Below are 14,544 nucleotides of genomic sequence, written 5' to 3' on the forward strand. Positions count from 1 at the left end.
ACTGAACTCTAGTTTTAATATTTGTTAACACTTCTTTCTCTTCTCTGAAAGTCCCTCCAAAGGAGGGGTCCTGCTTGTTTTATCTTCCTTACACCATTGCTTTGCCCCAAATTCATGCTCTGTAAGTACAGTTTCTAGAATAGTACTGTCCAGTAGACCTTTCTGCGCGGATGGTAATAGTCTTTATCCATGCTGTCCAGTGTGGTAGCCACCAGCCTCATGCAGCTCCTAAGGACCTAAAGTGTGGCCTGTATAACCGAGGAAATGAATTTTTAAGTAAAATTTAAATGTCGTTAGTGGCTAATGGCTATTATAGTAAACAGCACGGTTCTAGAAGCCGACTAATTGGTATCTCAGACTTAAAATGTCAGAAGCCAAGCTCTGTGTCCCAGCTACTGCCCATGCTCAAATTTCCTCCTTCTCATTTCAACAAGTGAGAATGAGAACTCTTTTCTTTTAATTGATTAGACCTAAAACCTTTGTGTAATCTCTGATTGTTTCCTTGCTCTAATATCTTACAGCCAGTCCATTAACAAACCCTACCTGTACTACCTTCCATATATATATCCAGGATCTTGTTGCTTCTCTCCACAACCACTCGTACCACCTTGATGGAAGGCACCATCATTCTCACTTAGATTTCTGCAGTGGCCTTTCAGCTCATTTCCCTGCATCAACCTGGTCCCCTCCAACCTATTCTCAACGGATTTCTTTTAGAGTAACACTTAAAAGAACACATATCATTGCTCTGCTCAAACTCTCCCCCTGCCCCCCACCCCCCAGTGGTTTCCTGATTCAGTCAGAAAATTCCAGTCAATGCAGTGGGCTTCAGGGCCCCAAGTGAATGAATGCCTGCTTTACCCTGTCACCAATGTGACCGCATTTCCTACCACTCACTTTTGACTGTCCCCTCTTAAACACACCGAACACATATCTGCGCCAGTCTGTGCATCTGTTCTTTCTGCTGAGAATGCTGTGCACCCAGGTGCCTTCAGATTCACTTCCTGGGATCTCTGCTTCAGTGTCATCCTATCACAGAGCCCCTCTCTGACTGCATGTCTATGCACACACGCTCACACACTCCCTGTCTGCCATACCCTGTTTTTCTCTACAGCACTGACATATTATATAGAGACCACAAACCATTATCCACATTGTGAAATCTAAACAATTCTGGTAGTCTAAAGTTTATCAAACTTCACTTGTTAGCTAAACCTAGAACGGTTGGAACTCATTTAGTGGTAAAAACTGATCTGATTTGATGTGAGGCTGTTTTTTTATTTTATTTGGTATGAACTTTGATTAGGAATCTTAGTATGTTTAATTACAGACCTGAAGGATAGCACCCTGCTACCTTTCTAAAATCCAGAAAGTTCTGAATTTCATCATATCTGGCCTTAAAGCTGTTGGGTAACGGATAGTAGACCTATCTATATTCATTTATTTGTGTATTGTATATATTTCCTGGCACTGTTTTGTTACTGCTTATTTTGTAGCTTAAAACCATGTCTCGCGTAGAAAAGACACTCAATATATATTTGTGAATAAGCAAATGAATTTCTTATAGTTTTTTCCTAAGATTATATGATCTGTTAGAAGATAAGAAAAAATATATATTTTATATTGTCACATTTAACTCTTAATCTCATGCATAAATTACCAGTTTTAGAAATTTACAGATCGATTTTGTATCCATTTACAAAGTAATACTATTCACTGCAGGCTATTTTGAAACTTAGAAAAAACACAGAAAAGGTATAAGAATCACTTATGATCCTTCCTCTATAAGTAAACACGATAAGCAATGCTCTTTATTTACGTATCAATAAGCATAAAAGAAAAAATTTTGCTGTCCATAATCCTCCAGTTTTAAAGTCTCATTTTTCATTTACTGGATTGAGAATTATATTTTCCACATCATTGAATTCTCACAAGTCTAATGAGGAAAGCACTATTGTTATCCCCACTTTTCAGATGATCGTGCTGAGGGCACAGAGATGTTAAATAACATGCCCAAGCCTCTGTCACTCGTAAGGAAGGTGCCAGGATTCAACCCAGTGATCGGATTCAAGGGCCCCGCCCTTACCTACTGTTATACTGTGTTAGTTATACCCCCTACCATCTCAATGGCCAACTGTTAGAAAATACAGTTGCTGTGTCCCCAAATCTTAGTGGTTTATGGTGATAAATGTTAGCATTTGTTTTGGCTGATATTATTTATATCAAGTAGCCAGCTTAATGCCTACAAATTGTAGGCATAATACATGTTAATCATTATGAAATCAATAAATGTTTTAGTTATTTGTAAAGTAGTAAGCTTATCATATAATCCTAAGTAGGTCCTAAATTAATATACAGTCATTCTGTGATGACATGACATTCTCATCAATACACTGGGAAAATATACTGTCAGTGATTTAACTTTGGGCTGCATGCACAGCTGGCTGACAGTTTATACTCAGATACTCTCATATCTGTCAGCATAAGATAAATACTCTATGGTAAGGTTATCTTAACAGCAACATTCAAGGCTGTAGAAAATTCATTGATAAATTTGTAAAATAGTGGTATATCATCAGAAAATTGCTTTAAACTCTTTAAGCTTTGATTTTTACACTTCTAAGTTGAGAATCATAATACCTATGCTGCATAACTCACATAACCAATTAAGATTATGTATATTATATGTGTATAATAAATAGTTTATATATATATATATGTAAGCACCCAAAGTACTTAACAGACTATAAAATGTTACAGTGTAAGCTCTGCTACAGAGATCAATGTTCATTTAAAACTTTTACATCATTATGGAAAGGATTAATTATGTTCACTAATTCTGTGTAAAAATCAAAAATCTTTACAGCTCAAGGAACAAAACATCTGTTATGAGAAAAATTCAATGGGGTAGGATAGATTGATTATTCTCCATAAATAAAGAATAAATCAGCTTCCTGGCATTACTTCCAATATGTCCCAAAACAGGAGGATATGTTAACAGTAAATTCATAAGAGATTCATACCAGTCCCTGTCATGTTCTTTTGAATAATGTACACTGTTCATCTTTGGGGTGAGGAGGATTTGACAGATACTGAAAAAAATATCAAATGTCAGTTAAAACTAAAACTTATAAAGAGGGGTGATGATAAAGGTGTTAATAGAATCTATATCCCCAGGCCTGGCACTATTTCTCACAAATATTTCATGTTCAATATGTATTTGTTGAGTAAATAACAACATGTGACTTTTAAATCATGATTTTGTTACTTGGCTCCAAGGAGAAATTTCCTAAAATTATAAAAAATGGTTACAGTTTTTTTTTTTAATCATTGAAATAAGAGCATAATATTTCTAGATGACCCATACTTGAATATCTGAATTTCGGTGTATATTTTCAAAGACTTCATTTTACTTCATAGTCATGTATGTATTATTCTGCTTTAAGTTAGGTAAGAGTAATCTGTTACCCTGTTTTCTTTTCATTTCTGTCAATCATCCAATGAGATTCCATTAATGTATTAAAATCTCTTTATATTATCTTCCTCATTATATGAAGTTAATGATTCTTGGAATTCATTCAATTGCTTCAACCATGCAAAAGTATAGTCAGTATTTTATTTACCATTACTTATTGTGGTATGCAGTCCCAAATAGTCAAAACACTTTAAACTACAAATGCAATAAATGAATAGATAGTCTTTTTTATTAGTTTTACAGCTAAAAGATAGTATGCAAGATAGAACTAAATTTATCCACTTAGTAAAATATACTAAAAGGAGTTTTGCAAGAGGAATTTGAATGTATCTCAATGAAGTAGACAGGATCTCTACGGCCTTGCCAAGCATAGAATTAAGAACAATTATGATGGGATTTAACTCCTACACAAACTAAAACCCAAATTCCATTAAAAAAAAATCAAAGCTGCTAATTCATTTACGCTTTTATAAAAGCTTTTTTATATCCTGGATGGAACTTTTTTTCTTTTTTTTTAGTGTAATTGCACTAAATATGCATTGTTTAACAAAGGGAAAACTGGCAGTAAAAGCAATTCTAAATAATCTTCTACTAAGACATTTGCATAGGGCAGCAGCGCCAGTAAGCTTTATGTTTAATTATAACTAAATGAAGGTTTTAAATTTTTTAATGTAGCTTATATAATGTAATGATTCAGTTTTCTTTTTAAAGATGCTATGTTGGCCCTGTAGAATGAGAGAGGGCTCTAGGGATCTATTCTAACCCCTCGTATTACTGACGAGAACACAGAGGTCCAGGTAGCAGGAGTGAGATCCTAACCGTAGTTGAGAGGCAGCAGGCCCGACAAGACGAAGTGCTGTGATCTTTGAAGCAGCGCGTACACACACGGAACAGTTTTAACCATGCAGATATGTCACACAGTTTTGCTTGGGGTCACTGCAGTCATTTTTGACCCCAAAATCATTAGAACCATGTTTGATTCCAAGAAGGCAATCCAGCGTGCTAAGGCTTTCTTTTCCTTCCCCTTGTTCGCCTAGGTATTTGGATGATAGTAACAACTAATATTTGCATAGCATGTTGCAATTTACAAAACATTTTTGTGTTTTACATCTCACGTGACTCTCACAACATTGTCAGGTGAAAATACTACTGTCAGCCTATAGATGGAGAAACTGAAGCTGACAGAAATTTAATAATTTGTGCCAATCATGGAAATAAATGACAGAGCTAGATTTGAACACAGGCCTTCCAACTCCAAAGCCCTTGTTCTTTCCACCGTGTCCTTCTTACATAGTTGGGAGTTGCTGGAAGTTGCTTATGGATTTTTTTTAAACCCAGATTTTTCTCATGTCATGTCACTATTTAAAGGAAGTCTGTAGTCAGCCCTTTGTTATGTGACTAGCAGTGTTTTAAATTCATAATGGCTGCCGTGTATTGAATGCCTGACAGGGGGCCAGGCGGTGTGGTACATGCTGATGACACCTGAGTCACACTCTCAGAACCTGGGAGCTATTGCTACTATCCCCGGTTTAGAAGTGAAGTTACACTGTTTATCCAGTAAGTAATTTACCCAGGATTAAAACTCCAGTCTGTTTGCCTCTGGGGCTCCACCTCTCCTGCTGCACCCAGTTTCAAGTTTCCTTAAAGGAGAATGTACACAAATGCTTAGGACTGTATGGTTCTTCATGTGCTGCTTCTGAGGTGCACACGTGGGTGTTCATAATTCATATATCCAGGCCTTCATTCATTGACCCAGTAATTGACAAAATACTACTATTAGTTCAGAAGCTCATTATATTAAAAAAGAGGGCAGGAAGATAAACCCATAGCTGGATATGTCAGTATTACCATTGCTAGATGACAGGTCAGGTTTTCTTTCTTTGTAATAATAATACCTGCAAATGACACTTTTTATTGAGATATAATTGACATACTAGTTTCAGGTGTCTAATGGACACTTTTAACAAAATCAGCATAATCATCTGACTCACCCATCTTAAATGATTAGGAAATATTTATGAAGTGTGTTCAAGCTGATGACATTATACTGTCTTCTGAAACTTTATTTCCTATAATTACTAGTTAGGTTCAGTATACTTTTTACTTAAATTTGATTTTATTCTGTTTTTGTTTCTTTGATAATACTTTTGCATTCTTAAATTTTTTTAGGAGAATCTTTAAAGCAATTAACTCTCAAAACTGAAGACTCCTTTTCAGGCCCCACTTTTTATATGGAATTATTTTGAAGGGTTGTTTTCATTGAAGTGACTTTTTATTTGCTGCAGGTATGCTTGGAGACAGCAGCTGCAGGGGCTCTGGGCGGGCCGGGCTCTCCTGGGAGGCAGGACAGACCGGCCCAGCCGCCTGTTAGTTGAGTAGCAGGTTCTCCACCAGCTCCACATCTCCTTTCACTAGAAGAAATGGGACTTCCAACGTTCCCAAGTCCTCATGTGCAAAGAAAGCAGAGAGATTCACGAACTACAAGGTTATGCAAGTTCTGAAGTTCTACCTACCTCCTTGGACCAGACCCTTGCGGCATCCGGGGGACACTCTAATGTCCTATGTTTCAGCTGGGGGTCTTATCCTAAACAGGAAGGTCCAGGCAGCCAGGCATTTGACAAGAGTATAAGATTCTCACAGAGAGTGAAGGTATAAAGTTGAATATCTAAGCAATTCTGAAGAGTATATGTAATTCATATTCCTTAATTTGGTGCTCTTCCCTATCTTAAGAAGTCCCGTATCTTGAAGTCAGAGTTTCAGAGGTGGCATGGACTGGACTTTGATTCTAATCGACAAGGCACAGGTATCAGGTAGCCTGTTGGGTTGCATTACTTAAGCCATTGCCCATCTCATGTTGACAATTTATTCTTTTTTTTTTTAATCTAGGTCGAACTGGAAGGTACACTCTTATAGAAAAATGGAGAGATACCGAAAGGCACTTAGCACCTCATGAAAATCCTATCATATCCTTAAACAAGTGGGGACAGTATGCTAGTGATGTGCAGCTCATTTTACGTCGAACGGGGCCATCTCTCAGTGAGCGACCCACGTCGGACAGTGTGGCACGAATTCCTGAAAGAACTTTATACAGGCAGAGTTTGCCCCCCTTAGCCAAACTGAGGCCTCAGATTGACAAATCAATCAAAAGGAGAGAACCTAAGAGGAAATCACTAACATTTACAGGAGGTGCCAAAGGATTGATGGACATTTTTGGGAAAGGTAAAGAAACTGAATTTAAGCAAAAGGTGCTGAATAACTGCAAAACAACAGCGGATGAGTTAAAGAAGCTGATTCGTTTGCAGACAGAGAAGCTTCAATCCATTGAGAAAGAGCTAGAATCGAATGAAATTGAAATACAGTTCTGGGAGCAAAAATACAGTTCTAACCTTGAAGAGGAAATTGTCCGCCTGGAGCAAAAGATCAAAAGAAATGATGTAGAAATTGAAGAGGAAGAATTTTGGGAAAATGAATTACAGATTGAACAAGAAAATGAAAAGCAGCTGAAGGATCAACTTCAGGAAATACGACAGAAAATAACAGAATGTGAGAGCAAATTAAAGGACTATTTGGCTCAGATCCAGACTATGGAAAGCGGTCTGGAAGCAGAAAAACTGCAGCGGGAAGTTCAGGAGGCACAAGTCAATGAAGAAGAGGTTAAAGGAAAGATCGGGAAGGTCAAAGGGGAAATTGACATTCAAGGCCAGCAGAGCCTGAGGCTGGAAAACGGCATTAAAGCTGTGGAACGATCTCTTGGACAAGCCACCAAACGATTACAAGTAAGAACATTTTTATAAAAGGAATGTTTCATCTATTTAAAAGAATTAACATATTCTTGGTATTTTCTGTAATGATTGTCCATTTTCTCTTAAAGTTGGAAACCTAACCTGGTTTATTAGGTGTCTTAGAATTTCTGTGATTAAGACAAAGCTAAGAAGTGAAGCTAAGACAAAGGTGAGCACTAAAGCCACATGGAGGGCTGTCTCCTCCTGGGGCAGCTGCAGCGCTGGGCACCTGGGCGCAGGGGAGCAAAGTCTCAGAGCTGGAATGGACACTAATGATGAGGTAGTGAATCTGACCTTCTCCTTTCAGAGACAGAGATACCAAAGCCTAAAGAGATTACCCAGGGTTGGTTTAACAAGGATTGTGTGGCCAGTTGCTTGTCTGTCACTTCTCCCTTGTCACTAACCCCATCTTCTTTCCTGCAGTGTCCCGTAAATAGTCCCCTCCCCAGGTCACTTACCTTTGCTTTCCTGTGGAGAGGGGCACAAAGGCTCCTCCAATTTCTCCCCTGTCCAGTCTGAGTACAAGAACATTTGTATTTCACTCCATAGACCCTGATCACTCAACTTACATTCCTTGGATACCCATTCTGGAAAAGACAGTGTAGCAATATTATGGAAGTTGCAAAGAGGTATCTGTCTCTAACATGAAATGATAAAGACACACAATTGATTATAAAATGGCCACTGACATTTGAGGTAATTAAAATTAAATAATATCCAATAAAGCAGTTTCAAAATATGAAGTAAATTTAAAATTCTGATTTTAGTCACACCTGGCCATATTCAGGTGCTCAGTTTCACATATGTGTAGTGGTTACTGTATGGGATGGTGCTGGTTTAGATAGAGGCTTGCTCTTCAGAGTGGTACATATGGCTTCAGGGTGCACTTGTTAAAAATTCAGAATCTATAGTGCAGCAAGATCTCTAGTACCAGAACACAGTGAAGTTTGAGAAGAGCTGCTTTAGAATATGAACAGCTCCACAAGCAGAGAAAACTGAGGTTTCAGGAAGAACCGATAGGATTTCCTTTCTTTGCCACCAAGTATAGTGAAATGTAAAACTACCACCAAAACTTTAAAAATTGGGAATCTCTCATGCAGGAATGGATGGTTGTTAACCCCTGATTTGTCAGTATTTTACTACTTGGATTTATTTTGACACTTATAAGAGGATGCAACTGGAAATTGTGTTGCCTTGGATATTACCTACAGGGAACTCTAAGTGATGACAATCATGACTATTAAATCCCACTACCCATAGAAAAGTGTCTAATAGTCAAACTACTAACATGTCTCCAGGTACCCCCTATACTCAAAATAAGCAGAGAAAAAAAACACTCATTTCTAGTACCTCTTCCCTACCCCTGCCAAATCCTTGGGACACACTCAGCCTGGGTGGGGCCTTGTTACTTTTTCTCACCTACAGTAAAGGGGAAAAAGAGAAGAAAATCCATTTAAATAATTGAATGCCTCTCCTTGCTTTTGGAGCCTTCTGGTTGTCCAAACTTGATCTCCTTTGTGTAGGGCTCTTCAGTTCTCAGACCTGGCAGTGTCAAGGATTTAAGAACTCCATAGTGAGAATCTTGTAGGAACCTTGCTTTCCTGGTGCTAGACTATAAATCTCAGTAACAGATCGATCCCATGAAAACCAAAACAATTTACCAAAAATTAGAACTCTGAATCTCATGGACCAAATGACTATCGATTTTGTAACAGTTACGAAGTAAATAATAGGTAATTTAATTGTGAACAGCTGAGCAAGATTGCTGTAAACATTGGGATGGACAGAAACCAGTATATTTTATTGATGAAAGTTTATAGACATTTATTTAATCAGCTGTATAGTGTATTCCTAACAGAGGAAACTATCGCATTTAAGAGGGACAGACTGAAGAAGCTATTGTCCTTTATTTGCTTATATTTTGGCCCGCGCCACAGGCAAAAGAGACCTCCTTAGCCCATTGTGTCGATAGACACGAGATTCGCTCAATGCTTTCTTGTCAAAGTGTCACGCGGTCAACCCCTGTAGCAGGCGGTCTGTCACCAGGATGTCTCAGCTGGCCAATAGTGCATCCTCAAATTTAAAAAATGTAACTTCTGTCTAGGACAAAGAACAAGAACTGGAGCAGTTGACTAAAGAGCTTCGGCAGGTCAATCTCCAGCAGTTCATCCGGCAGACGGGGACTAAGGTCACCGTTCTGCCAGCAGAGCCCGTTGACGTAGAGGCCTCGCATGCAGACGTAGAAAGGGGTAAGGTGTGGAGAGGTCCACTTTTTTTTACTTTACTCTCACAGGTTGACTTTGAATAAAACTACTTGCATTCAGTTAAAGTGTTGTCCTACCATTCAAAGCTAGTTCTTAGGCCACTTAAAAGCACTTTTGATGTACTTCCTGTTTCTAGGGAAAATCAATACTTAGGTTATTTATTTACCTAGATGAACATTTACTTACCGCATCTCATATCATTCATTTTAAACTGGTTCTTTATAAAACTTGTCCCTATGAGTCATAGTCTAGTTTTAGCTTCTGTCTGTTCCCAGTGCCCCCTCCTAAAAGTCTGTTAATTTCTGCAGATACTTAAAAGACCCTTCTAAATTTGCGTGTGCAGATGGTCTGAACAACCAAGAGAAGCAAAGTGCTTACCTTTTTCAAAAGATTGATAAGTGTTCAAATCACTGAAATCTGTTTAATGAACTGACAGGGTTAAGTGAAGTTAGCCTTCTCCTCTCCCCCGAGGACCCCACAGGCGATCGCAAATGTTACTACTATATGATACTTGGTTCTTCAGGGCAGGAATAGTTCTACTTTCCAATTTTTCATATTGCTGAGTATGCCAAGTTGAGGGGAACATCAGGTGACTTTCTTTGTTTTCTGTCTAGAGGCACCCTTCCAGTCTGGGTCCCTGAAGCGGCCTGCTTCATCTCGGCAACTCCCCAGTAATCTTCGCATCCTGCAGAACCCCATCTCATCTGGTTTCAACCCTGAAGGCATATATGTATGACATTATCTGTCTTGAGGGGAGAGACCCAACAAAGGTACCAAGGACAGTAAAATTCCTTCTTTGTGCCAGTGATGAACAGAGGATCTATTTCACAAGCCACCATATCTTGTTTCTGTCCTGAATTGCCCACCACTTGGAGCCATACCCTGTGCACTGATGCTAAAGAACAAAGAAACTGTGTTTTCGCACATCAACAGTGTTGACGTTTTTGTCCGGCAGCTGTAATGCAAAGCCTTCCTTTTTATTTGTAGCATTTTGAGAGCAATTAGGAAAGTATTATACTGTGTGTATACATAAATAAAACCATGACTTAAGATGAAGAGAAATATGTGACTGGCTTAGTTTAATTTATTCCATGTAATCAATTAATGTGTGAATGTTGATGTTTTAATATTTTTTATTAATATTTCTCCTGTGACTGAATTACATTGTATATTGTGCGATTATGACTTTGTGCATGTTTCCAGACTCCATCCACGCTGATTTACAACTACACAAGTGTCAGAGGGGGCTCCGCCTTTGAAACTAATTCCAGAGGAGCCCGCGTGCATTTATTTAGCGAGCCTGTCCCCGCCATTGCTTAAATAGGTGACATAATTCAGGCTTTCTCTTTAATGTGGAGTTTAATCTTTCCTTTACAGTATTTCCAATATATGAATGACCACTTAACAGAACAGAAATACTTTTCATAAGATAAATTATACGCTTAAAAGCTTTGCTGTCCTTCAGACACTGAAAAAAATGAACAACAAAAATGTACGTTTGAACAAAAATGTCGTCGTTTGCATATATGTGCAAACAGGCACAGGGTTTCCTGCTAACATTGTGTTGTGTTTCTGCCCTGCCTTATCATTTTGATGTCATGGATCCTCAGAGTTGCCATAAATCATAAGTTAGACATGTCTGAGGACCTGGATGGCCCACTTCAGGAAGATTGCTTGAAGTGATATATTTTTTCAATAACCCACTTCATATGTATGTCTGTTGGTGTAAGCACCCACGGATAAGTTACTACGTGCACATGATTTACTCTGAACATAATGGACTATTGTGATTTCTCCAATATCTTAGATAGAAAGTACATTGGAGTTAGGTACTTTTTTACTAAGGAAAAAAAGTTAAGTTCAGTGTTGATTTTCATTTTTGAGCTTGACTTTTACAGAACATTAATTTCCATTTGTACATATATTTTCTTATTTATAAAACCAAAAATAAGTCAACACACCTCCCAGGAGTAGTGACTTAGCTAAAATTCACAAGTAATATCTAGATAGATGCGGTCAGATACCTCTTAGTCATTTTTACATTCCCTCTGATCAAAATTTGGTACAATATAATTAAGACTTTAATCTGAAATTTAAAGTAGATTTTAATTCTGAAGAAAATCCATACTCTGTTATTTACATACAACAAAGTAGAAGTGGATTAGTATATTAATGCCATGGTAACAATAAAAAGATGTAAGTTGTATTTTATGCATGAGGGCAGCTTTGGATGTTTTAACACATTTGACTTATTTTTGGTTTAATGAATGCTGAGAATGCTGCTATATTTAGATTTCCAATGAAAAACTTTAAGAATGGCTATGAAAATACATAGAGGCTTCTAGAGAACTGAAAGTAATAACAGAGTTGCCTCTTCTAGTCCAGCTAAATGGCAGACCTCAACTAAAGGTGTTTTCTTTGGGTTTTTGGAGTCCTACTTGACCTTGCCATTATACTATTTTGCAAATAACTTGAGAAATAAATTATTCTTTCCTAAGTAACCACAACCTATACACATTTGCTCTGAATTTATAATAGTTATTTCATTTCTACATATATCTAAAAACAAGAATTTAAAAGATCAAAATAATTTGTAGATTTTGTGACAATAGTGGTTTATGGATGTCCAATATATGCCTTATTTTTAAAGGATTCTGTCCTATACTGTCATTTTGTTACTGTCCAGAGAAATTAAGATCTTACTCACAAAGAAAAACATTTTTATTAATTGATCACATTCTATTCAAATCAAAATGTTAAACTGAAGATATATTAAACTTTGCAATTTTTAATTGCAAAGATGCCTTTGATGTGCCGTGGAAAACGTAAAGTCAATATACAACTTAATGTTGTAAATTATTATCAGTATTAACTCAATAACTTTAAAGAAAGACTGCTAGCATTCCTGACAACTTCATCTGAATTTTCAAGCTGCCAAATAATCTTTATGGACCTAATTACAGATAGAAATACTACTATTTCTTAGTTGAGAAGAGTATAAAAATGTGAATTTGATGTATACATTGAGCAATTGTACTTTTTAGTCAGTTATATTACTTCTCGAAGAACATCTCTAAGAAATATTTTCTGATTCTTTTTCTAAAATAAAGGAGAGAAAACTCATTTCCCTAGAACATCTTTAAAATACTTTAGTCTATTCCTAATCATTTTTATCTATTGTGAAGACAAATGAGTTATATGAAGTGCCACATCTTCAGATACATTTTGGAGGGGGGATTGGGTAATGGGTACAAAAATACTAAATATAAAACTTTGTGTCTGGAGGAATATTCAGGTTCTAATACTAAATTAGTTTACAGGTTTGGGGGGGTTTTTTTTTAGTTATACTGCAAGTTTTATTGTGATTTTCTACAAGTATTAAGTACATTGGATGATAATTTTTCTCTTACCCAGGAGTAATTTGAAATATCATTGGTATATTTCACCTTTTGAGTATCTCTCATACTCAGAGAATGATCTGTAGTATGTGCCTCAGTCCTTCTGTTGCTCTTATGAGACATTTTGGCTTGTTAGCATTTTTGTGTGTCCTGGTGCACAGGGAATTTATATGGGAGCCTTCAGTTGGTATTAATAAATATGAGTTACCCATTTAATTCCCTCAGTCATCGCTGAACTCTAATCAATTCCCACAATTCAGATTATCTATAAACAAGCTAAAAAAAAGACTACTACAGTAAAAATACATAACTTGTGGCATGAATGTGAATTTTAATAGTGTTTAAGAAAAACAAATAAGCACTTGCTTCCAGAGCATAAATAAATTTGTACCTGCATTAAAAGAATATTTTCTTTGTGAATAAGAGCAAAATGGTCTTTAGAGAAAAGAAACTTCATTTAAAGCCATTTTTCCAAGTTAGAACTATACTAACGGATTGAGAAAATAACAAAAATGCAAAAACTCTTGATCACATGTGTGATGGGGGTGTGCAGATGGACAGTCCCTGTGTGCATTGCCTTTGAAAAATTGGGCCTTAATTTACATGTAAATAGCAACTCTGTGTTCACATCCCTACTCTACCTAAAGTTGTCTTTATCAGTCTATGTTGTATTAAGACGTAGCTCATAAGTATTACTTTTATATTATGTCCATTTTTTTAAGTTGCATGTTTATACCCTTTGCTACAGTATTTTTCAGTTTTGGGTGAATGCCATCAGCTGTATGGAGAAGACAAAACAATCACTATTTATTCAGTATTGCTGCTTGAGATTTCCAGAATAAGCTTTCAAGGCCAGAATAGTTACTGCTTGAAAGCTGCAGGAGCTCGATTCCAATGCATTTTATATATTTTTAGAAACCAAATAAATGCAAATAACTATTTAGTATACTAATTATATTAAACCAGCAGAAATATAAAGGCAATAAAGTATGTACATATATATATGGGGGGAGGGGAAAGATTAAAAAATAGGTTTACAGCAGACATGGTGACAGCCCTAAATGTATTTCTCAATCAGTCTTTCTTTATTGACCCAAGCAGGATTTGAGTTACTGCAGCTTTAAACAGAAAATTGCTATGTTCATTAATTGTGGACACAAATATGCGTTTAGTACTGCTTTGCTTATGCACAAATATCTGTAATCTGTATTATATGTAATTATTCTCTTCTTTTGACTTTATTTCAACATGTGTATTTGCTGATTATTATCATGAGCTGTAAACAAAAGATCAATATCTGATCGTCTCCCAAATAATAAATTTTCAGGATTCATTGGGGCATTACAATTGCTGGTTTGTTTCATATGTATTTAATATTTTAAAACATAATTTTGCTTCCTTTAAATAAAAGATGCCAGAGAGAGGATGTCTGCATATCAGTAGTACAAAATTACATTTTTCTAAAAATAATGCTAATTATTATAATGAAAGAACTACCTATTGCTAAAAAGATAGCTGTTTCAACCAAGCAAAACTGAATTAAGAAACTAATATTCCTCTTTTATTTCAAAAGTAAAAGAAAAATGTTATTTCTTAATGAAGCTCCGTATTCCCAGATTTCCTAA

General features: G+C 36.6%; 1 protein-coding gene across 3 annotated transcripts in view; it reads left to right on the top strand.

Annotated features, from left to right (window-relative positions):
* RASSF8 (Ras association domain family member 8) overlaps positions 1–14,266 on the top strand; it is a 116,170-nt gene extending 101,904 nt beyond the window's left edge. For all 3 annotated transcript variants that reach the window (XM_036889424.2, XM_036889427.2, XM_057491936.1), the window contains 3 exons: positions 6,362–7,251; positions 9,362–9,506; positions 10,136–14,266. In XM_036889424.2, coding sequence (XP_036745319.1) covers positions 6,362–7,251; positions 9,362–9,506; positions 10,136–10,257 — 1,157 coding nt within the window. In that variant the 3' untranslated portion in view covers positions 10,258–14,266. The remainder of the gene's footprint in view (positions 1–6,361; positions 7,252–9,361; positions 9,507–10,135) is intronic.
* Positions 14,267–14,544: the final 278 nt, after the last annotated feature.

This window comes from Manis pentadactyla, chromosome 14 (assembly GCF_030020395.1).
Source record: "Manis pentadactyla isolate mManPen7 chromosome 14, mManPen7.hap1, whole genome shotgun sequence".
Lineage (NCBI taxonomy): Eukaryota > Metazoa > Chordata > Mammalia > Pholidota > Manidae > Manis > Manis pentadactyla.